This window comes from Geotrypetes seraphini, chromosome 2 (genome assembly GCF_902459505.1).
Source record: "Geotrypetes seraphini chromosome 2, aGeoSer1.1, whole genome shotgun sequence".
NCBI lineage: Eukaryota > Metazoa > Chordata > Amphibia > Gymnophiona > Dermophiidae > Geotrypetes > Geotrypetes seraphini.
This window is the reverse complement of record NC_047085.1, coordinates 395,584,079-395,609,102: the sequence shown is the minus strand read 5'-3', so window position 1 is coordinate 395,609,102 and position 25,024 is coordinate 395,584,079. Positions and strand designations below refer to the sequence as shown.

The following is a 25,024-nucleotide window of genomic DNA, read 5'->3' as shown; positions in this document are numbered from 1 at the left end:
GGAAGGTGGCCTGAGAGAGAAAGTGAGTTGCTAGACTGTTTTTGGTTTTGGCTGCTGCTGGGGAGCAGATAAGGCAGGATTTTGACAGGATGCCTTGTAGTGCTGCCCGATATGCGATTTGCGGTATATAAACTTAAGGTTTAGTTTAGTTTAGTTTAGTATTTTAAAAAAATCGGCATCGCGGATTCGGGGCCCAACCCTCCTCCCCACGCCTCTAACCTAAAGCTGCTCTTGGACAGCTTGGCATGGATTCTGTATAGGATGCCCAGGAGGGGCATCCTATACAGAATCAGGCCTACACTAACCCCGATTCTGTAACCGGCGTCCATGTTACAGACGCTGGTTACAGAATCGGGTTATTGAGTAGACCCGACCACTACATTTATGCGGCAAGGGATCTCCATGCCGCAATAAGTATAGTGGCCGCCTGTCCGATTGCCGGCACAAGGGTGCCCAACCTCTCCTGCCTGAATGCCGCCCCACCCCACACAACTGATTGCCAGCAGGAGGGTGCCCAACACCTCCTGCCAGAATGCCGCCCCCCCACTCAACCGATCGCCGGCAGGAGGGTGCCCAATCCCTCCTGCCGGAAGATGCCCTCCCAACACTACCGATTGCCGGCAGGAGGGTGCCCAATCCCTCCTGCTGGAGGACGCCCCCTCTGGACTCCCCCCATGCTAACACCCTTCCCCGCACTAACACCCACCGATGACCACCCCTAACCTCCCCCCCAACTAACTTCCCCCCCAAACTAACCTCTAATTGTTGGCCAGACGGACGGGTCTTGTTACCGTCCAGCCGGCCGGCCCGCCTCGTCTAAATGAGGCGGGCCCACCCCTTCCCGACCCATCCCGCAAATCCTATGGCCTGATTGGCTTAGGCTTCTAGAGATTTAAAGGGCTTCAGGGCTGTTGCTGTGCGGCAGCCGCTAATGTGGCTTTGTAGAAGAGGGGGGTAAGTATTTTAATAAAAAATTTGGCCCACGACTAGCCTGTGTTTTAGATTTCGGCCCCTTATGTGATTTGAGTTTGACACCCCTGATCAAGGGTTACCAGATTTCTTCCTGTAAAAAAGAGGGCATGTGGCCCCACCTAGTTCTGCTTCTTACACAAAGCACTGGGCCCTTTAAGGGGGGGGGCTTATTTTCTGCAATTCTTGTTCCAGTGTAACCTATTTTCGAATCTGATGTGTCTGCTTTTTTACACCATGCCAAATTTGGTCACGTACCATCAAATTTTGAAACATTACTTTGCCCTCAGAGAGACATTTTTTCAGCCCTTTATATATAATTATTTTCCAAAATTTTGTTGGATTTGGAAAGAATATAAAGGGATGTTTCATGCCCCCATGCTGAGTGAACTCTGTGAGATACTGTCAGGCTGGTTTGCAACACCACAGAGTGCAAGACGTGCTAGAAAGGCTTCAGTTTCTGCTTCAGACTTAGATAGCAACATATTCACCAAAACAAAGTGTACACCATAAAAACCAAGTTTATACTTCAATATAAACCTTTCTTGCAGGAGATACAAAGAGTACAAACCTCTTGAGAGGAATGTGAACGGAGAAGGAGTAGGCGTTTATTTCAACCACATCAAGGCTGTTCTTTTCTCTGGAAACATTGAGAAGGATCCACTCTTGAAGAACAAAGCTAGAGTCATTTAAACTTTTTGTTCACATGCACATTTCCTGAAGAAAGCATTCTGTACATTGGGTAAAACTTTGGAGTAAACTTGAATAAATGCTTGTGCCCATTATACGCTGTCTACTCTATTGATGGTTCTGTAACATTTGTAGCTGAATGCCTCTAGAAGCAAATGTAAAATGGTAGTATTTAGCTGTTATCTAGGCTCTACTGTGCCATATTAACAACAAATAAACTATTAAATATAATTAACTTCCTGCTGTGCACAGTGATGTCTTGATAGGGCTTGTTGCACACCATCAGTTGTATTCACTCCCAGTCCATGAACGAGTCAAATTCTCAGCATATTCCTAATCAATATGCAAGAGATAGTTTTACATGCATTCATATTCCATTGTCTAGAGATTACTACCTCATGTATAATCATTAGGGATATCATGAAAATGTGACTCAGTTGTAGTCCTAAAGGACTGTGACTGACTATCACTGTTTTATACCATTCATTTGAAGGAAAAGTAGAGGGAACAAGGATTCCATGTGTTCCATAGGGTCCCCAAGCTTTTTTTTTTTGCTCCATTTTTGCTTCCAACAGAACTGTAAGGCAGATCTTTGAGCAGGAACCCCCAATTTACCTCAATTCCACTCCCATTATCAAGGTCTTATATTTTTACCCTTCCCGCAATTTTTGTTGTTGCAGTGGAATTGACCAACTTTCAAGCATGGTTACCCTAACCATTAGGTAGTACTAGGTAATCACTTGGGGCAGCAGATTTTGGGGAGAGGAGGGCAAAGCAGCAGCAGTCACAGCATATCAACAGATCCTGACAGCTACACAAAGTACAAGAAATAACAGGGGATACTTTTTCCAGCTGGGAGGATGAGCAGTTTTCAAACAGGGCATATACCTAGATTATTCCAGGAGGGGTATTGGGGTGATCAAGATTTGGGGGCCGGAGGTTTAGGGAGTAAAGGGCTACAGGTCAATGGGGGATACAAGGCTGAAGGTTTACCTGGGGATGCCTAATACTCTTTCATTGGTCCTACCTTCATGGAATTGGCGCAGTAGATTGGGGGTAGGGACAAAGATGTAGTGGGGCAGTAAGGGGCTCCAGCAAAGATAGGAACAAAGAAGTGGGATGGGACAATGGGCCTTCCACCAAGGTACCTCAGTTCTCAGGGCACACTCAGCAAGTCAGGTTTTCAGGATATTCACAATGAATATGCACAAGATAAATTTGCATGCATTGCCTCCTTGTATGCAAATTTATCTCATGCATATTCATATGGCTCTGCAACAAATACTGCCTCATGACTGAGACTCAGCTACTTTTTCTGATCCAGAGGTGAAAATTTCTGGATTGTGGAGTGTAAGAAATTATAGTGTGATCACCCAGATTTCAACACTTCAGCTTGTGAGCACAACCTGAAGATATCTGGAGTAACCTAGTCTGCAGTGGTCACAGCTTTTTTTTAGAGAAGTACAGGAATAGTCTTCCTTGAAGTGAAGATTTATGTTAACTTGTTTCCTTAGGTGCGGTAAACTCTTGACAGAATGAAACTTTAAATTTTATTTAAATGCACAAATGTATAAGAACAGTATTTTATGTGGATAAGATGTTTGAATCAAAAAATGATTCACACAAATTAATGTAATCAGATTTTGTAGGATAGCATTCCTTAACAATTGAATATGATGTATAGCAAACTGTGGCAACAAACAAAATACCTCAATACTCTACTATCCAAGGAAAAACCAAAACCAAAATGCTGAAAGAACAGCAAAGTGGAGTAGATGAGCTGGACACTCACAGGTTTATTGATAACATAAAAAGAATAAATATAAATTCATAAAAACATCAGTTGCAGAAAAATGAAACAAAGTCCCAATTGTAACAGTCAATATAAAAATCAGTTAGTCATCTGTATATAGAGACTTCAATCTAGATATACTGTAGTACAGTGTTTCTCAACATGCAGTACGCGTACCCTTGGGGGTATGTGGGCTACTTGTTGGGGGTACACAGCATGGCTGCCATGGAGAATATTCCCTGACTGCCCATCCATCAAAGCCATGCTGCCACTGCTGGGCATTCTATCTTGCTGCCTGCCCCCTCCCCTACTGAAGCCACTGCCGGGGATCTCTGCCTGTCCCTCCTCCTCCTGAAACTGACCCACAGGGCTTCCCTCCCCAATGTCAGAGGAAAGCCTTCCGGGTTAGTGAGGGGGGGAGGTTTTCCCAGTTACCTTCTTTCCACACTCGCTCCTTTTGTTTTCAGCAGCTTGTTGGGGAGATGCGCAGCCAGCAGCGGTTCACATGCTGCATGTCGCTGACCCAGAAACCTTCATTCCGACATCAGAGCTGATGTTAGAGGGAAGGCTTGTGGGTCAGCCACGTGCAGCTTGTGAATCGCTGCCTGCACGTCCCCCCAACAAGCTGCTGAAGGCAGATGGAGCAAGTGCAGCTCGAACAAGTACGGTGACATGATTTTTCTGGGACAAAGGGAGAAAGGAGCAGGGGGAAGGAGCATATTGGGGCATTGGAGGGGCATGATTCTGGGACAATGGCTGGAAGTCAGGGAGGGGGCACAAACTCAACTCAGAAGGAAGGAAGGTGGCATGAACATGGGACACAGAAGGGAGTGAGGAAGGGGGCACTAACTTGGGACATAGGGAGGGAATAGAAAGGGAGAATTGTTGGGCATGAGTATGTGAGTGAGAGGGAAAGAGATGATAGCACATGGGGAAAGGAAGAAAGAGGAAAATTGGGTATGGAGAGAGGTAGAGATGCATGGGGAAGAGATGGATGAGAGGGAGAAATGTTGGATAGTGGTAAGGGAACAGAGGGACAGATTGAAGGGGATGCAAGGGGGAGGAATATTAGACATAGTGATGGAGGGAGAGATGTGGTACGGTGTTGGAGAAGGGCGATAGAAGGAGAAATGGGCATGGGGCTGGTGGGCAGTGGTGAAAAATGCTGCACATGATCCAGGGGATGAGAGAGGGAGAAATGTTGAACTCATGGAGGGATAGAGAGATGTTGGTTGAGGAAGGGAATGAGGTCTAGAGGAGAGGAAGCGTGCAGGAGGCAGAAAGAAAGAAATATTGGATGCACAGTCACAAGGAAGTACAACCAGAAACTCATGAAATCACCAGCCAACAAAAGTAGGAAAAATGATTTTATTTTCAATTTAGTGATCAAAATCTGTCCGTTTTGAGAATTTATATCTGCTGTCTATATTTTACACTATATTTTTCTGTTTTTCTATATTTCTTATTGAGACGACATTGCATATTTTAAAGTAATTTGCCTTGACTTCTTTGAAAAATAAACCTCAAATATAAATGATAATTAATATTTTCTCTGCATACAGTGTACTTTTTGTGTGTGTGGGGGACGGTTATTTTGTGGTTACCATTATGTATTAATAAGATTATATTGTGTGCATATGAAAAATGGATGGAAGAAATTGCATTACAATTAGTATTATGGGGGTGGGATCTGGGGTGGAGCTTGGGCGGGGGCACTCAGTCGATATTTGTTAGACTAGAGTACTTGACTTGAAAAAGTTGCGAAACACTGCTGTAGTAGGAGGAAGTAATGACTCAAACTCAATGTGTCAAATCAGCTAACCAATGGTGTAGCAGCAAGATGGTTGGTTGTATAGATGAAATTGACCCTCTACATGGTTTGTGTTTTGGCATATAATGATTCCTTTATCAGGGGTCCTATAAGACTATGTACTGTTAACACACAAAGGTGAAGATAAAGATAATATGAGTGAAGGTTACTAAGTGTATGTCACAAATGTGAATGTGAGTATGTGGAAAAAAGCGAGGGTATTGTAGTGTAGAAACAAAATACCCATGTGACTAGGAGGTGCAAAGAGCAGTATAGAAGAAAAAAACATTTTTGGCTGATAAAGAAACCAAAAGTGACATAATTAGTCCTTCTCTGCCAATCCCACCCACAGAAGAAAAGTACTGCAATATAGGGCGGGACTTTGGAAAGAAGGATGAAAGAGCATGCCGTGGGCAATCATAAATTAAGAGAATTCCATTCTTAAGGAAGCCTGCTCTAGATCCTGGAAATCCTGGTTGTTATTGCTGGGGGGGGGGGGGGGTCAAATTTTTTTAAAAATTCATTTAAGTGGATAATTTCGCCAGTGTAAAAACAGTTAAAAATCACATAACAAACAAACGAAGACTACTGGCCACTAAAACGCAAAGCATCAGTGGAGATTAGCTCGTCACAGTGCTGCCAATGGTGAGACGGGGGGCGGGGTTTCGAGGGCTGTGCGTCTGCGGCATGGCGCTGGTGGCGCGCGCGGCGCGGTGGTGGGTTCCGAGCTTGTCGCGAGCTGCGGTGTGGCGGCGCCCTGGATCCTGCCGGCACTGCAGGGCGACTTATAACGCCGAGAGAAGCCAGACTGGGCCCCTGCGGGCGCTAATGGACGTTGGCGGGGTGACGAGCTCCAGCCCCGAGTTCAGCTCTAGCTCGGAAGACGAAAGTGAGCCCTGGCGGGCGCGCACGGGTAAGAGGGGGGGGAAGAGCTGGGCCAGGGCCCGTGCTTGCTTCAGTTTGGCCTTATTAAAAGCAAAGCTCGACAGTCCTTCCGACAGTTACACAGTACAAATTGCAACGGGGAAGCTTAAAATGGGCAATCTCCTAGATCCCGGTAACCCTTTGTACTCTGGTCAGTGTGCAGCGGGGTTTAATAATAATAACAACAGTTTATATACCGCAGGACCGTGAAGTTCTATTCGGTTTACAATGGTTAAAGAATTAACAAGCTAGTTATTAACAGCCCTAGAGATCAGTTATTGTACAGGTTATTTGCCTAAATACTTCAGGAACAGGTATGTTTTTAGGTGTTTCCTAAATTCCCCATAAGTATTAGGCGTGAGCGATTGTTCCAGATCTTTGCCCCATAATGCCGCTTGATGTGAGAGTTTATATCACAAACATCCGGTTGAATATAATCTTCACCCATTCATAAATAAATATTCATAAGGAAATACTTTGATACTCGATCCTCAGAGGGTTGATCTCCCGTTGGTTCAGGTGAACAGAGCTCACCGAACCCAATCTTCATAGGATCTCATGGGATCAAAATATAACGTTTATATATATATATATATATTTTCTTTAATTCTTTTATATAAATAGTGAGTATAAAACTTTCACTTAACTTGTAAGGTTTATTTTTAAGAAAGGAGCGCCTCCACCAACATGTCCATGTTTCACACACTTTCCTCAGGGTCGAGGCTCCCTTATTTATATCTGTAAAACATTAAACGTACTTAAATACCAAGCATTCACCCAATCTATAATTTCAAATAATCTTAATTAATCTCATATGGCTAACCAAGCCCCACCACTTATGTTATAATGATAATAAATTTCAGTTTACTGTCTTGTTCAGTAGAACTCGCTCCGTTCGATATACTGTCATTCTGATTTTAGAGCGTCTATCGTCATATCCGGTTTTTTTAAACCCTTTGAGAGGACCACCCCCCAAGCATTGCATCAGAAAAAACTACGAGGGACTATAGATAAAGTAACACTAAGGACATCCAATCGATCTCGTCGTTTAATCCATTGGGAGATAAAGCATCTAGCAAGTAAATCCATTTTTGCTCTTTTATATTGAGAGCTTTTTTGATGTGAGAGAACATGTTGATGGTGTTTTATAAATTTACATCCTTTAACCGGTGGAGAAACAAAATTTGAGTGTGAGCTTCTCTTTTGTATGTTGTTTGAGAAAGAGAAGAGGTCAGTTATATATTTAGGGGCTCCCTCAGCTTTGGAAGGAAAGTATATTTTCCTCAGAGAACTTGAAGAAGCTCTTAATAGCATCCAAGTCTATCCTGGTGTGGGCATCCTACAGCCCACCATCGAATCAGATCAGTGTATTGCAGACTGTGTCTCGGCACACACTGAGGAGGAAGAGAGGCGTGGGGCGCCAGTGCTGTACATTTACCTCTCCATATTCACGGTTTTGTGTCCTTTTTAAAAACAGAAAATATGTAGGAATTTGGATTTACAAAACGCTGGAAGAAACGATGAAAGTAAATGAAAAATCCTTATTGCTAAAGGTTTCAGAAATGTGTGAGCAATGAAACTCATTACATCTGTCTTGCTAGGGGAGAGTTCAGATGGTGAAAATGATGATTTTGCCTGTGGTTTGTTACCAAATGGGTATGTTACCAGTATTGTTTCAGGGATCTTTTTACAAAAAAGTAAATAGTATTCTTACAAAATGTATTTGGCTGGGGAAAACAGCAAGAATTGCTTTAGTATCCTTACAAAATCCAATTGTGGAGGGTGGGGTAAATTTTCCACATTTTTATAGGTGGTATCAAGCCTATATAATGCATCAGGGTATGTATTGGATCCTCCCTGAGCTCATGGAAAATCTTCCAGACTGGTTAAGGTTGGAATGGTAACTCCTGTCTCCAATAAGATTGTGTCACGTTTTGAGTATCAAGATGCCTAGGTTGTATAAGGACAATAGAATTTTAATGGACACTTGGAAGACATTAAAATTTATTACTAATTTAACAGATATTCCAATTCATAAATCTACTTGTCAGTCCCTCTGGTTGAACCCCATGATTCAAATTGGCAGGTTTAAGGAAGTACTAGATGAAGGCGGGCATACATATTTTAGATTATGTAGTATCAGATGGAAAGCTGCTTGAGTTTTCACGACTGCAATAAAAATTTGGCATTGCTAAATCTCAAAGTTATAGGTGGTTGCAGTTGAAGCAGGCCATTCAGGAGGGGTTCCCTGATTGGAAAAATCTTAAAAATCAGTATAGTTTGCCATTCCTGTGCTTCCAGGTGGATTTCCTGGGTCACCAAGCCGCTTAGTGGTATAAATTCTTTTTAATCTTTATTCATTTTTAATACTTTCAATAAGTGAAAACAGTATAAAAAACATTTTACACTTTAAACATCACTTAAAATTTTATAAGATTCAAACAGATAAACACCCCTTCCCTCACCCTACCTAACCATTATTATTAAAGCATCTATTAAATTTTCCATAGTTTTAGAAATGTGCTATATATGTCAAAACCATAAATTAAACATTTATAAACATTCAGAAATTGTTTATCAAACCCCCCAAAATACCCTCCTTCCCAATACCCTCAGGAAAGATAAATATTGATTTAAAACCTATATTCCACCCCCCCACCCCGGATGTGCAATTAATATTTCAACAAAAATCAAAACTATAATATTTCTACAAAAGACATCAATGGACCCCCATATTAATTTAAATTTTTTTATATTTCCTGATAAATCAGCGTTCATTTTCTCATATTTATATATTAAACATAAATTTCCCCACCAGAATGTAAAGTTAAGACAATCCCAATTTTTCCAGTTGTGTGTAATCAATTGCACAGCTGTACTTGTCATAATTAAGAAGTCATCTTTTATATTTGTCAGTGGTATAAATTAATATCTAGAATTTTGAATAAGAAACCAAAAACTGGTCTTCGTGACATTTGGAGCATTGAGATTACTGCGTCTCAATGGCCACGAATCTGGACTTGGAGGACGAGATGTATGGTGTCTGCATCTATGAGACAATCTTGGTTTATTTTTTTGTTACATAGAGCAGTTTGGACCCCAGTTCAGTTACAGAAATTAGATAGTTCCAAGTCTAATAGGTGTTGGCAATGTCATCTTGAATTTGGGACATTGGATCATTTATTATTTTATTGTCCCTTTAGACTTCTATTTTGTAGATCCATTTGGGATCAGATAAACAAAGTAATGGAAAATCCACTGGCACTTACATATGACACGGTGCTATTTGGCACTATAATGAGAGCTAAAAGCCAAATATCATCTCACAATAATAAACTTCTATTTATTATGACAGGGGTTGCCATTCAGCTTATTTTAAGGAATCGGAAAAACTGGGATAGACTGAACTATACCTTTTGGTGGGAGTCTATATGTCATATTTTTAAGATGGAACGAAGTATGGCTATACATCAGGGACATTATAAGAAGTTTCTGAAGATTTGGGAGCCATTGACAAAATTTTGCAAAGAGTGATTAGTGATTATGCCCTTTGGTCATACACGTCAAGGGTGGGTGGGAATATATTTTTCAATTTCTCAATTTGAGTGTATTTTTTGAATATAATTGGGGGGGGAGGGTGATATCTATTTGTCTTAAATTATAATTGTTAATGTATTTAAGTGCTTTTATAGAGTTATATGATTTTATTATATCCTGCACTTAATCATGGCTTTAAAATGAATAAAGAAATTAAAAAACAAAACAAAACCAGAAACACTGCGAATAACATACGAAAAGTTTTTATCTATTCACTGCCTTGCCGTTCTCCTATCACTGCAAATGCAAGAGGGAAGTGTATATTGCTACCCGATTCATGTGAATCGATTCAAACCAATTTGTTTTCTAAAAAATCGGGCTCGCCGATTCAGTGACCAACCCTTCCCCCCTTACCTTCGGGCCTCCTAAAGCAGGAGCAGCAGTGTTCTGGCCTATTCTAAGCCTGCCTCTTGCTGGCCGTCCACTGCTGCTGCTGCTCTTGCTTGCAGTTTATAAACTTTACAATGCCATTTACAGCAGAGGGCATGCCTTCTACAAGTTAAACCATTTGGATTTCCCCCATTGACTCGCAAATTAGTCACATGCTCGTTGGTAGTTGCAAAACTTTTATTGGCTCATTTTTGGTGACAGTATTGCATAAGTTAGATTTTATAGGTTTAGTGTCCAAAATAGCTACGCAAGACGGACAACTGTTAAATGCTATGTTTTACTAAACCACTTCTCTCTAAATCACTAACTGCTATGTTTTACTAAACAACTTCTCTCTAAATGTTTTACTAAACCACTTCTCTCTAAATCACTACTCTGTACTCTTTTCAAATCTCTAATCTTATGAAGCAATATGGTGCCAGCTTACATATTGCGGCCTCGTATACCCTGTAAAGAGATTATTGATCTAGTAGATTTGAAGAGTACAGTTAGTGATTTAGAGAGAAGTGATTGAGGACTACACTAACAATTGGTTAAGGTTTATCAAATGTTTTACTAAACGGCACTAGAGATGTTTAGCATGGGACGGCAAGGTAAATGCTCCAACGCTCAAAGGAATTCTATGTGTGTTGGAACATTTACATTGCCAGCCCATGCTAAGAAACCTCTAGTGCCAAGGGTGATTCTTTCTACGGATGCGAGTCTCAAAGGCTGGGGAGTGGTGTGTATGACCGACCCTATTCAGGGCCAGTGGGCACCCTCAGAGCGCAAATGGTCCTTCTGTTGCTTGGATATTCATGTGATTTGGCTGGCTGTTCTCCACTTCGAGAGTCTTCTCCATCATCGAGCTGTCCACTTCTTCTCGGACAATGCCACAATGGTGGCTTATGTCATTCGGCAGAGGGGCATGAGGAGTCCCTCTCTGAGTGTGGAGCCTCAGCTTCTCTTCTGGTGGATGGAGAGACACTTCATGGCGCTGTCAGCGGTGCATGTGGCAGGAGTGGACAACATTTAAGCGGATTTTCTCAGTCATCAGTCTCTGGATCCCAAGAGTGGACTCTGTCTCAAAGAGCGTTCAATTGCATAGTAGATCAGTGAGGGCATCCCACATTCGATCTCATGATGACTGCAGCCAACAAAAAAGCAAATTGGTTCTTCAGTCACTGTTTCGAGGCCGGCAACAAAGGCCTGGATGCTCTGGTTCAGCCCTGGCCACAGGAAGGTCTTCTATATGTTTTCCCTCCATGGCCCATAATAGGGCGTTTGTTGAGACAGATAGTGGCCCACAGAGGTGTGGTGATCCTGGTCACATATTGGCCGAGGCAGCCGTGGTATGCTGACTTTGTTCAGCTCCAGCAGAATTGGGGACTCCGGCTATCTTGTCGCTCTTGCCTACTCACACAGGGTCCAGTTGCGATGCAGGATCCTAACTGCTTTGGTTTTACGACTTGGCTCTTGAGCACATGGCCTTTACTAGCCAGGGCTAGTCTTCAGCTGTGATTGCCATGTTGCTACACAGCAAAAGGAAATCCATAGGGGCTGCCTATGCGAAGGCTAAGAAATGTAATCAGGCCTGTTGCGGCCTGCAACAGGTGGATCCATCTGTTCCGTTGGTCCCTCGGGTACTGCAGGATGGCCTGAAGAATGGCCTAGTGGCAGCTTGTCTCCAGATGCAAATTACCAGTCTTTTGTGTATGGGCCCGCCTCTGAGGGGCTCATTGGCAAATCATCCAGACGTGGTTCGTTTTCTGCGGGGTGCTCTGCGGCTTCGGCCTCTGTTGAGCCATCTCTGTCCAACTTGGAATCTTAACCTAGCTCTCCGTTCTCTGGCTCGTCCGCCGTAAGAGCCTCTGGAGCCGTTCTCTGGCTAGTCCGCCATATGAGCCTCTGGAGCCGTTCTCTGGCTCGTCCACCGTATGAGCCACGGAGCAGGCATCCCTTATGGATCTCATGATTCAGACAGTCTTCCTGGTGGCTATTACATCAGCCCATAGGGTTTCGGAGCTTCAGACTCTTTCTTGTCTGGATCCTTTTCTGATATTTCAGATTCTGGTGTGATGCTACGCGCTGTTCCTTCTTTTCTTCTCAAAGTGGGTTCCACTTTCCATGTGAATTAGGAAATCTGACTTCCTGCTTTTGCTTCCTCTGGTTTGAGAGAGTAGGATCGGATATTGCAGTCCTTGGAAGTATGTAAGATCTTGTTGCGGTACTTGGAAGTCACCAATGAGTTTTTCCTTTCTGACCACCTGTTTGTTCTGGCGGGTCTTGCCCGCAACAGTAGGCCAACTTCTAAGGCCATATCTAGGTGGATCCGTATGGCCATTTCCGCAGCTTACGTGGCAGCTGGAAAGAACCTCCCCCCTCCTTTGCTGATAGGTGGCAAAGTTCAGTTGTGGTTTAGGAATTGGTTATCGGATAGAAAACAGAGGGTAGAGTTAAATGGTCATTTTTCTCAAAGGAGGAGAGTAAACAGTGGAGTGCCGCAGTGGCCTGTACTGGGACCAGTGCTATTTAATTTATTTATAAATGATCTGGAAATTGGAACAACAAATGAGCTGATTAAATTTGCAGATGACAATAAACTGTTCAAAGTTGTTAAAACGCATGCAGATTGTGAAAAATTGCAGGCAGACTTTAGGAAATTGAAAGACTGGGCGTCTAAGTGGCAGATGAAATTTAATGTGGTAAGATCCAAGATGGCCGCGAGAAGCTGAGAGTGGGAGAGATGCTCGCAGAATTCGTCAGTTACCTTTTCTTCTTGCCAACCCAATGCCGAAGTGGAGGGGGAAAAGCGCATCTGGAGCCTTGATGCGCTCAGAGACCCCCCCCCCAAGCGACTCTGGATGAATTCCTAAGGCGTTTTCAGGAGCCGATACAGTCAGGGAATTGCCCGCTGGAGCTGCGGGCCAGGAGTGAGGCAGCCTTGAGTCTCCTTGGGCTGGAGTCGACGCTGAGCCCTGATGCCAGAACTCTACCCCCTCAACCATAGAGTGCAAGCTCGCCGCGGGATAGCAGTCAGTCTGAAGAGGCAGACTCTATATCCCGGGAGGCTGAATCGAACGAAGCACTGGAGAACACTCCTGTGGTTAAGACAACGAGGGATCATGAAAGGCAAGACCTACATGGGGAAAAGACGCCGGGAACAGTACAAGCTGGATTAATGATTGCAAGTATATTTTCATTGCCTAAACCTACCAATGTTACCCTAGACTCTTTATGGGATTTAGTAATTGCGCTTGGACAGACTTTGTCACCGCAAATAAAAGATTTAGAAAATAAACTATGTGAACAAAGGGAGGAATTAAATAGCTTTAAACAGGACATAACGGTGGTAAAAACTAACGTAGAAAAAGTTGAGAAAGAGATATTGGATATAAAGGAAGTGCAAATGACTCTTATTAGAGATAATCTCAACTTAAGAAGAAAGATGGAAATATTGGAAAACAACAATCGAATAAATAATCTTAGAATATTGGATTTTCCAAAGGTACCCTTACTTTCGGCTAAAGCAGTCTTAAAGAAATATTTCATGGAAGTACTCAATGTTCCAGAAGATAATTTTCCTCCCTTTTCAGAAATCTATTATCTTCATACAAAAACCTTGGAGGAACAACCTCAGGTAGAGGGCGAACAAATGGACTTAACCACAATCCTTGAGACTTCAATGAAGGAGGTAGCTAGGCCAGCTACCTTATTAGTAACAGTTGCCCTGCTACCTGATAAGAATTGGATTCTAAAGTTATACTTTAAAAATAGACACAAAGAATTTATGGGACAAAGAGTCCAAATATTCCTGATGTGACAAAAGAAACCCAGAAGCGCAGAAAACAGTTCTTGTTTCTTAAATCTGGGGTTACTGCGATAGGTGCTTTATTCTTATTATGATACCCATGTAAATGCATAGTAAAGTATAAATCTTCTAATTATGTATTCTTTGAACCTATATCGTTAACGGGGTTTCTCTCCATGAAACGTCTTGAAAGAGAAGTAGTAACAACTTAAGTTAATTGCCCCTGCGAACCACTTTCAGCTAGCCAATGAAACTGATACACTTTTTTTTTTTTTTAACTTTCACTCAGATTACCATCTTGGATCCTATATATGGGACTTTAAAATTGATTAAGCAGAAGAATTATTTTCATATTATTATTTAGTTTCTTTGTTGTATTAGTTGGTTGTCTTGATAATTTGTTTTATCCCAGGACAAGCAGGCAGCATATTCTTGACTGATGGGTGACGGCACCGACGGAGCCCCGGTATAGAGAATGACACGGTGAAAAAATTGGTCCCCGTCACCGCCCCGTCCCCGTCTCACCATCCCCGTCACCGCCCCGTCCCCGTCTCACCATCCTCTTCACCGCCCCGTCACCGCCACTGCCACCCCATTCACCGCCCCGTCACCGCCACTGCAATCCCATTCACTTTTCTTTATTTACGTATAAAGGAAACATTCTTTAAAACTTTAAAACTTAGTTAAATATTAGTTAATAACTATACAAAAACAAAACACGCAGAGAAAAAATTAATTAATATAAATTCTCAAAACTGACACATTTTGATCACTAAATTTAAAATAGTTATTTTTCATACAGTTTTTCAATCACTAATCTTCCACCACCCCTGGGGCTAGCAATGCAAAAACAAACACGACATGTACTTTAAATGCTTACAATGTTAGCCTATATGGTAAGTAGACGCGGCCGCTGTACCTAATCGTGGCAAAGATCTCCCTGCCGTGATTAGCATAGTGACCGCGGCTACGGCTGCAAGTCTCCCCTCCCCCCAGCGATCACGGCAGGAGGGCACCCAACCCCTCCTGTAGACCCCTCCAACGGCCCTCCCGACAATCGCAGCAGAAGGGTACCCAACCCCTCCTGCCGGTCCTCCCAATGGCCTCCCCTAAGATCGCCGGCAGGAGGGTACCCAACCCCTCCTGCTGGACCCCCCCCCCAACGAACCCTCCCACCCCGGAACCCCCTTAGTCTTACTTTCCAAGTTGGACCGGACGGCTCCTCACACGTATGGCCAGCAGGCTTGCCTCCGTCCAAATGAGGCGGGCCCGCCCCTACCCTGCCCAACCCACAGGATCCTAGGGCCTGATTGGTCTAGGCACCTAAAGCCACTCCCGCTATAGGAGGGGCCTTAGGTGCTTCGGCCAATCAGGCCCTAGGATCCTGTGGGTAGGGGAGGGGAGGGGCGGGCCCGCCTCATTTGGATGGAGGCAGGCCTGCTGGCCAGACGAGCGAGGAGCTGTCCGGTCCAACTTGGAAAGTAAGACTAAGGGTGGTGTTTCGGGATGGCGGGGTTTGTTGGGGGAGGGACCGGCAGGAGGGGTTGGGCACCCTCCTATTGGCGATATAGGGGGCCGTTGGGGGTGCCGGCAGGAGGGGTTGGGCACCCTCCTACCAGTGAGGGCGATCGTTGGGGGGGGGGGGGCGGGTTCTATTGGCAGGAAGGGTTGATCTGACAAATGAGCACGGTGAAAACACAGGTAAATTGCGGTTCCTAGAGGGGGGGACATTGGCCTGCGGGGACAAATCTATTCACCGTTTTTGCGGTCGGTGAAAGGATTTGTCCCCGCGTCTGCGGCGATTTGCTAATGAGGTCACCATAACCCGCAGCCAAACCGCAGCCACGCAGCGGTTCGCTGCGGGGATCGCTCCCTGTGTCATTCTCTACCCCGGTACGGACACTTTTAGAGTGATTGCACTCTAAGAACTTGGAAAGTTATAGAGGCCGCACCGCGCATGCGCGAGTGCCTTCCCGCCCGACACAGGCGCGCGGTCCCCAGTTTCTTAGTTTCCGCGGAGCTAAGAAGACGCGTTTTTCAACGGCCATTGAAAATTTTTCTCCACGCCTTCCCGCTCGCGAAAACCCCTTTGGCTCTATTGCCTCTTTTCTTTTCTTTTCTTTTTGTAAAAAAAAAAAAAACTTTGTATTTTTTCTTCATTTTTGGTTTTTCCCCGGCGGGGCCTTCTGCCACCATCGAGGCCTCGGCCTTCGATTTGGCGGAAGCCGTTTTTCCTTTCATGCCCCCTCAGCCAGGGTTCAAAAAGTGCCAGCGGTGTGCACGGCCTATCTCCCTTATGGACCCGCACAACTGGTGTCTACAGTGCCTGGGTCCGGAGCATCAGGCGTCCACCTGCACCCGCTGTGCCACATTGAAAAAACATACTTTAAAGAATCGTGAAATTCAACAACGATTACTTTTCGGTACCGATATGTCCGATCCCGCGACATCGACACCGGTATCGGCTCCGGTACAGTCGGCACCTACATCATCGACACCGCGTGACACCGCGCCGGCGTCGCAACACCCAGGTAAGCCGGCTAAGAAGCCTTCCCCGCTGGAGCGTCCTCCGGTCTCGATTGCAGCGAGTCCAGTCCTGCCGACCGTGAGGCGCCAGCGGAAGCGCTCCACCCCTATTGAGGTGAGTCCCTCGACATCGGGCTCCTCATCTCTGGGGTGTAGAGCAGCACCGCAGGTACCGCAAAAGAAAAAGGCGGTACCGGTGCCTTCATTAGATGATCGCATAGCGGCCATCCTCCAAGTGCAGCTTAAGGAGCAATTACAACAACTCCTTCCAGCTATCTTGGCTCCGAATCTCCCGGTGCTGGTCCGTACTGAGCCACCGGTACCGGCAGTGGAACAGCCTGTATTGTCTGCATCTACTGTTTCGGTACCGGTACACTCGGCCTCATCGGTATCGATGCTACTCCTCGCACCGGAGCCGACATCCCACCACCAGTCGGTACAAACTTCGGCACCGATGCGACCGGTGACTTCTCCCGGTACCGCATCGATGAGGTCGGGTAAGTCACTGCGCAAGTCCCGACACTTGGAACCATCCACCCATGAGTCTCAGGACCGTAGTTCCCATATTAGGGACCCTGATCTGTGGGGTGATTCCGAAGAACCTTTTCTATCAGAGGGTGAGTGTTCTTCGGATGGGGATGATCCTGTTGTTCCTGACCCATCCTCCAAGCATGACTATGTCTTTTTCTTCCTTTTTAAAAGACATGTGTGAGTCTCTTTCCATTCCTTTGGAGGCTGAGTCTAAAAAGTCTAAAGCCTTTCTTGATGCCCTTGACTTTGACCAGCCTCCAAAGGAATTTTTGAAACTCCCTCTTCATGACATCCTGAGGGAAACATTTTACAAAAATCTAGAGACTCCTCTTACTATTCGGGGAGCTCCCCTCAAATTGGACTCTCTATACAAAGTCATCCCTATTCCAGGGTTTGACAAACCCCAGCTTCCACATGAGTCCCTTCTTGTGGAATCTACACTTAAAAAGTCCTCAGGAGCTAGTGTTTATGCTTCTGTCCCTCCTGGCAGAGAAGGTAAAGCCATGGATAAATTTGGTAAGCGTCTTTACCAGAATGCAATGCTCGCCAATAGATCTGGCAACTATGCTTTTCATTTTTCATTCTATTTAAAGCATCTCCTTACCACCATGGCTTCTTTTGAGCAGTACCTTCCTGAGCGAAAGCGACTGGCGTTTCGCCAATGTTCTTCTTCACTTTTCCAGCTGAGAAAATTTATGGTAATATCTATTTACGATACTTTTGAACTTACCTCTAGAGCAACAGCTATGTCTGTGGCCATGCGCCGCCTTGCCTGGCTGAGGGTATCCGAGCTTGATGTCAACCATCAAGACCGGTTGGCTAATGCACCGTGCTTAGGGGATGAGCTGTTTGGAGAGTCTATGGACTCAACTACCCAAAAGCTCTCCGCCCATGAAACACGCTGGGATACTCTCCTCAAGACAAAAAAGAAACCGCCACCGGCACGGCCTTTCAGACAACAATCGGCCTACCAACGCCGTTATGTAGCTCGTCCTCTGCAGTCAGCTCCACAACAACCTAGAAGGCAGCGTCAGCAGCAACGGCAGACACCTAGACCACAACAGCAACAGCCTGCCAAGCCGCCTCCTCAACAGAAATCCACGCAGCCCTTTTGACTTACTTCTCCAGGGCATAGCCAGCGTCCAACCATCTTCCCTGCAACCTCAACCTATAGGGGGTCGTCTTTCCTTTTTCCTCAGCCGGAGGGAAGTTATCACTTCGGACCAATGGGTCCTCAACATCATCCACCACGGCTACTCTCTCAACTTTCAGAACCTCCCAGTCCCAAATCTACCAAAAGAGTCTGCTTTGTACTCTCCTCAGTCTTCCCTCCTTCTTCAGGAGGTTCATTCCCTCCTCCTTCTGAATGCTATAGAGGAAGTTCCTCCAGATCAAAAGGGGCAGGGATTCTACTCCTGTTACTTTCTGGTCCCCAAAAAGACAGGAGACCTCAGACCGATTCTAGATCTTCGCGATCTCAACAAATGCTTGGTCAAAGAGAAATTCAAAATGCTATCTTTAGCCACGCTTTATCCTCTTCTCAATCAAAACGAATGGCTATGCTCCCTCGATCTCAAAGAGGCATACACTCACATACCGGTCAATCTGACCTCCAGACAGTACCTCCGCTTCATGATCAACCGTTGTCATTACCAATACAAGGTACTACCCTTCGGTCTTGCCTCCTCTCCAAGAGTATTCACCAAGTGTCTGATTGTGGTAGCTGCCTTTCTACGCTCTCACCACCTTCAAGTCTTTCCTTACTTGGACGATTGGTTAATCAAGGCCGATTCATCTCAGTCAGTGCTCCTGGCCACCAACCAAACCATCCTGTTTCTACAACTTCTGGGGTTCGAGATCAATCTTCCCAAATCTCATCTCATCCCCACTCAGAGACTTCAATTTATTGGAGCAGTGCTGGACACAGTCCTCATGAGAGCATTTCTACCGGCCAACCGTCTTCAGACTATCCAATTTCTCTGTCAGCAGGTACTTCTTCAGAGTTCCATCTCTGCCAAACAGATGATGATACTCTTGGGTCACATGGCCTCCACAGTTCATGTCACACCCCTCGCACGTCTTCACCTGCGCACTCCTCAATGGACCCTTGCTACCCAGTGGTCCCAAGCGACGGATCTTTGCTCACGACACATATCTGTGACATCATCTCTTCGTCAGTCTCTACAATGGTGGTTGATATCCTCAAATCTCTCCAGAGGTCTTCTGCTCCATCTACCTCCTCATCAACTAGTCATCACCACCGACGCATCCCCTTTAGAGGTCTGCACGGGAACGGGGATCGCGGGGATCCCGCGGGTCCCGCGGGGATCCCGCGGGTTCCCCCCCTGGCCCACGGGACTCCCACGGGGACGCCCCCTGGCCCACGGGACTCCCACGGGGATGCCCCCCTGACCCACGGGACTCCCACGGGGACGCCCCCTTGCCCACGGGACTCCCACGGGGATGAAAACAACCTACCTAAATTCTGGCGATGCAAGCATGCAGCTTACAAGTCTGGCGTCGGGTCGGGAAATAGCCATGTTGAGCAGTGAGCTCAGCACGTACACAGATGAAAGCCTTGCTTGCTGATTGGTCCGGCGGCCCCGCCCCACCGTGCCGCCGGACCAATCAGCAAGCAAGGCTTTCATCTGTGTACGTGCTGAGCTCACTGCTCAGCATGGCTATTTCCCGACGCGGGCATTAGGCTGTTTTTTGTCATTTCGGGTGGGGGATGGCAGCGGCAGCGGCAGCAGCAGCCTGAAAAAGAAATCATCCTGGCCGGGTTCGGTGTCATGCTCCGGAGCTTCTACAGCCTTCCTATCTCCCTCTCCCTTCTACCTGCGGCTCTCTTCGGCAACAACGATCGACACAAGCTTCTGGCGTCGGGGCCTACCCTCTGCGAGTCCCGCTTGTTTCAACTTCCTTTTTCCACAAAGGTGGGACTCGTAGAGGGAAGGCCTCGATGTCGGCAGCTTGTCTTGATCACCGCTGCTGACGAGTTGCTTAAGAGAGCCGTGGAGCAGGGGGGTGTTGCCAGGTGCAGGTAGAAGGGAGAGGGCCAGATGCAGGACTCGTGGGTGAGGGAGGAGAAGAGAGAGAGAGAGAGGGGAGGGAAACAAAAGGAAATATTTCATGCTGGGCCGGAGTGGAGGTGAAAGATTGGAGTGGAAAGATTCTGGCTACCGGGTGCATTAACAAAGGAAAAGGGGGGAAAGCTGAAAATGGAGATAGTGACACAAAGAAGAGAAAGGGTAAGCAGGACCTTCTGAATAAGGATAGAGATACAGAGGGGACATGAAGAGGAGGTGAAATAGAGACATAGAAGTAATGCTGAAAAAGTGTGTGTGTGTGGGGGGGGAGATAAAGACATTGAAAGGGCAAATGGTGAATATGGGGTAAAGACAAGGACAGAGACAAATGAAGATTCTGAAAAAGTGGTGAGATACGGATATAGGTGAGATGGACACAAAGAAGGGTGATGCTGGAAAATAGGTGGAATGGTAATTCTGACAGACACAGAAGGGAAATGCTGGATCAAGGAGAGATGGGGCTCAGGCTGGATGGAATGAGGAGAAATGCCTTGTTGGCCCGGAACTTCCTCTCCTACGTCAGAATTGACGTCAGGGAGCGGAATGCTGGTCAGCGCGACGCTTCTGCAGGGAAAGCTTGGGACAGCGGTGGCTTGGGGACTATTCCCCGATGGCGGTGGCAGCAAACCGAGTGGCTTGGGGGAGGGCACGGAGAAAGAAAGAAAGGGGGCAGACAGAGAGACAGAAAGAAGGGGGAACAGGGAGACAGAAAGAAAAAGTTGGGGGAGAGAATGAGGTCTGGAGGAGAGGAAACATACAGGAGGCTGAAAGAAAGGAAGAAAGATTGGATGCACAGTCAGAAGAAGAAAGTGCAACCAGAGACTCATGAAATCACCAAACAGCAAAGATAGGAAAAATGATTTTATTTTCAATTTAGTGATCAAAATGTGTCTGTTTTGAGAATTTATATCTGCTGTCTATATTTTGCACTATGGCTCCCTTTTACTAAACCGCAATATTGTTTTTTAGCGCAGGGAGCCTATGAGCATTGAGAGCAGCGCGAGGCATTCAGCGTAACTCCCTGTGCTAAAACCTACTATTGTGGTTTAGTAAAAAGGGAGGGGGTGTATTTGTCTATTTTTGTATTTTGTTACCGAGGTGACATTGCATAGAGTCATCTGCCTTGGGAAATGTATATGGCAGATATCTTTGTTTTGTGTTCAAAAGAAAAGGAAATGCATTTCTGGTTTTATTTCTACAGTGTTGAAGTACTTGTTGGCCCTTGCTGTGACTGGTGGGGATCCCCAAGCACCGCCAGCAGAGGACCTCCTCTAGAGATGGTCAGAACTCCCCTCCACCAAGCGCAGCAGTCGCTGGCAGCATCCATGAGCCACTGAGGTGCCAGCATCTGTGACTCAGGGACGCTACTGCTGCCTGCCAAGCTTGGCAAAAGGGACCCCAGGCCAACTGCAAAGGAAGTCCTCAGCTGACAGTTTGTGGGTTCTCATCAGCTGAGTATTTATATTTTATATTTACATTAGAGGTTCTGGTAGAAACCCATTTACAAAGTATGTATTCTTCCCAATTAATATTTCCAAATTAATAGTCTCTTTGCTTATTTGTAAATGGGTCTCTACCAGAGCCTTTAATTCAGTAGCATAATTAAATAAAATAACTATTTCTGAAGTTTATAGGGAAGGATGGTGACGGAGGGGATTCCTCGCGGGGACGGGTGGGGACGGAGGGGATTCCTCGCGGGGACGGGTGGGGACGGAGGGGATTCCTCGCGGGGACGGGTGGGGACGGAGGGATTCCTCACGGGGACGGGTGGGGATGGGTGGGATTTTGGCGGGGACGGGTGGGATTTCTGTCCCCGCGCAACTCTCTAATCCCCTTATGCCTGGGGAGCTCATTTGAACGAGTTCCAAACTCAAGGCCTTTGGACAGCCCAGGAAAAGAAGCATCACATCAATTTCCTGGAACTCAGAGCGATGTTTTACGCCCTCAAGGCCTTCCAACACCTTCTCTTTCCTCAAGTCCTCCTGCTGTGCACAGACAATCAGGTTGCGATGTACTACATCAACAAACAGTGTGGAACAGACTCTCGCCTCTTGTGTCAGGAATCCCAGAAAATCTGGACTTGGGCCACAGCTCGCAGCCTATTCCTGAAGGCGATCTACATCCAAGGAGAGCAGAATTCATTAGCGGACAAGCTCAGCAGAATTCTCCAACCTCACGAATGGACTCTCGATCCTTCAACCCTACAATCCATCTTCGATCAATGGGGCACTCCTCAAGTGGACCTCTTTGCAGCTCCTCACAATCACCAACTGCCCCAATTCTGCTCCAGAATCTATACTCCTCACCGTCTGGCAGCGGATGCATTTCTTCTGGATTGGTCCAATCTGTTCCTGTATGCTTTTCCTCCTCTGCCGCTCATGCTTGCGGACCTTGTTCAAACTCAAGAAGGAACGAGCCACCATGATTCTGATTGCTCCACGATGGCCCAGACAACATTGGTTCTCCCTTCTTCTTCAACTCAGTTCCAGAGAGCCTTTGCTACTTCCTCTATTTCCTTCTCTACTTTCGCAGCATCAGGAGACCCTCCTGCATCCCAACCTTCAGTCTCTACACCTGACAGCTTGGTATCTCTCGGGCTGACTTCAAACAACTCTCTTCTCTCTCAGCCCGTTCGTTCTATTCTGGATGCTTCCAGGAAACCAGCCACTCTCCAGTGTTATCATCAGAAGTGGACAAGGTTTTCTTCTTGGTGTCTCCTTCATCATCATAATCCTACGTCTCTTCCAGTGGAGACCTTGTTGGATTATCTGCTTTCTCTGTCTGACTCTGGCCTCAAATCTACCTCCATCAGAGTCCATCTCAGTGCTATTGCTGCTTTTCATGAGCCAGTCCATGGGAAACTCCTTACAGCTCATCCCCTGGTCTTCAGATTCATGCGAGGTCTTTTCAATGTTAAACCACCTCTTAAAGCACCTCCTGTGATCTGGGATCTTAATGTGGTTCTCTCCGCTTTGATGAAGCCCCCGTTTGAACCTTTGGCGACAGCCACTTTCAAGTTTCTCACTTGGAAGGTACTTTTCCTTATTGCTCTTACCTCTGCCAGGAGGGTCAGTGAGCTACATGCACTAGTTGCAGATCCACCTTTTACGGTCTTTCATCATGACAAGGTGGTTCTGCGTACACATCCAAAGTTTCTCCCTAAGGTTGTCTCTGAATTCCATCTCAACCAATCCATTGTTCTGCCTGTCTTCTTTCCGAAACCTCATTCTCATTCTAGGGAACAGGCTCTACATACTTTGGATTGTAAGCGGGCTTTAGCTTACTATTTGGATCGTACTAAGCCCCACAGATCATCGCCACAACTCTTTTTGTCCTTTGATCCTAATAAATTGGGTCATCCTGTTTCTAAGCGTACGCTGTCGAATTGAACATAAGAACATAAGAAATGCCTCTGCTGGGTCAGACCCGAGGTCCATCGTGCCCAGCAGTCCGCTCACGCGGCGGCCCAACAGGTCCAGGACCTGTGCAGTAATCTTCTATCTATACTCCTCTATCCCCATTTCCAGTAGGAATTTGTCCAATCCTTTCTTGAACCCCAGTACCGTACTCTGCCTTATAACGTCCTCTGGAAGCGCATTCCAGGTGTCCACCACACGTTGGGTAAAGAAGAACTTCCTAGCATTTGTTTTGAATCTGTCCCCTTTCAACTTTTCCGAATGCCCTCTTGTTCTCTTATTTTTCGAAAGTGCGAAGAATCTGTCCCTCTCTACTCTCTCTATGCCCTTCATGATCTTGTAAGTCTCTATCATATCCCCTCTAAGTCTCCTCTTCTCCAGGGAAAAGAGACCCAGCTTCTCCAATCTCTCAGAATATGACAGGTTTTCCATACCTATTATCAGACGTGTTGCTCTCCTTTGAACCCTCTCGACTAACGCCATATCCTTCTTAAGATACGGCGACCAATATTGGACGCAGTACTCCAAATGCGGGTGCACCATCGCCCGATACAACGGCAGGATAACTTCTTTCGTTCTGGCTGTGATACCCTTTTTGATTATACCAAGCATTCTATTCGCTCTCTTAGCGGCCGCTGCACACTGTGCCGACGGCTTCATTGTCATGTCCACCATTACCCCCAAGTCCCTTTCCTGGGTACTCTTATTCAATAACATCCCTCCCATTGTATAGTTGTACCTCGAGTTTCTGCTCCCCACATGTAATACTTTACATTTTTCAATGTTGAACTTCATCTGCCATTTCACCGTCCATTCTTCTAATTTGTTCAAGTCCCTTTGGTTGGCAGCGTGCATTTCTTTCTGCTCTGCTCAGTCCGGACTGACACTGGGAGGTTCCGTCACGGCCCATAGAGTTAGGGCTATGGCAGCATCTGTAGCTTTCCTCCGTTCTACGCCTATTGAGGAAATCTGCAAGGCTGCCACTTGGTCCTCAGTTCATACTTTTACATCACACTATTGTCTGGATACATTTTCCAGACGGGATAGTCACTTTGGCCAATCTGTTTTGCAAAATTTGTTTTCCTAATGGCCAACCTTCCCTCCATCCCTCCTTTTGTTAGCTTGGAGGTCACCCATCAGTCAAGAATATGCTGCCTGCTTGTCCTGGGATAAAGCACAGTTACTTACCGTAACAGGTGTTATCCAGGGACAGCAGGCAGATATTCTTGCGTCCCACCCACCTCCCCGGGTTGGCTTCTTAGCTGGCTTATCATAACTGGGGACCGCGCGCCTGTGTCGGGCGGGAAGGCACTCGCGCATGCACGGTGCGGCCTCTAGAACTTTCCAAGTTCTTAGAGTGCAATCACTCTAAAAGTGTTCGTACCGGGGCTCCGTCGGTGCCGTCACCCATCAGTCAAGAATATCTGCCTGCTGTCCCTGGATAACACCTGTTACGGTAAGTAACTGTGCTTAATAAAATGATAAATTAAAAAAAGAAGA

General features: G+C 46.0%; 2 protein-coding genes across 3 annotated transcripts in view; both read left to right on the top strand.

Annotated features, from left to right (window-relative positions):
* The window catches only part of GPNMB (glycoprotein nmb), a 67,405-nt gene extending 63,121 nt beyond the window's left edge, over window positions 1-4,284 (top strand). Inside the window, exon 11 of one of the 2 annotated variants that reach the window (XM_033930876.1) lies at window positions 1,521-4,284. In XM_033930876.1, coding sequence (XP_033786767.1) covers window positions 1,521-1,662 — 142 coding nt within the window. In that variant the 3' untranslated portion in view covers window positions 1,663-4,284. The remainder of the gene's footprint in view (window positions 1-1,520) is intronic. The other variant, XM_033930875.1, reaches the window with a different exon arrangement.
* A 1,628-nt stretch (window positions 4,285-5,912) lies between these two features.
* The window catches only part of MALSU1 (mitochondrial assembly of ribosomal large subunit 1), a 29,222-nt gene continuing 10,110 nt past the window's right edge, over window positions 5,913-25,024 (top strand). The window contains exon 1 of the mRNA XM_033930874.1: window positions 5,913-6,174. Within this exon, the coding sequence (XP_033786765.1) occupies window positions 5,949-6,174 (226 nt within the window). The 5' untranslated portion in view covers window positions 5,913-5,948. The remainder of the gene's footprint in view (window positions 6,175-25,024) is intronic.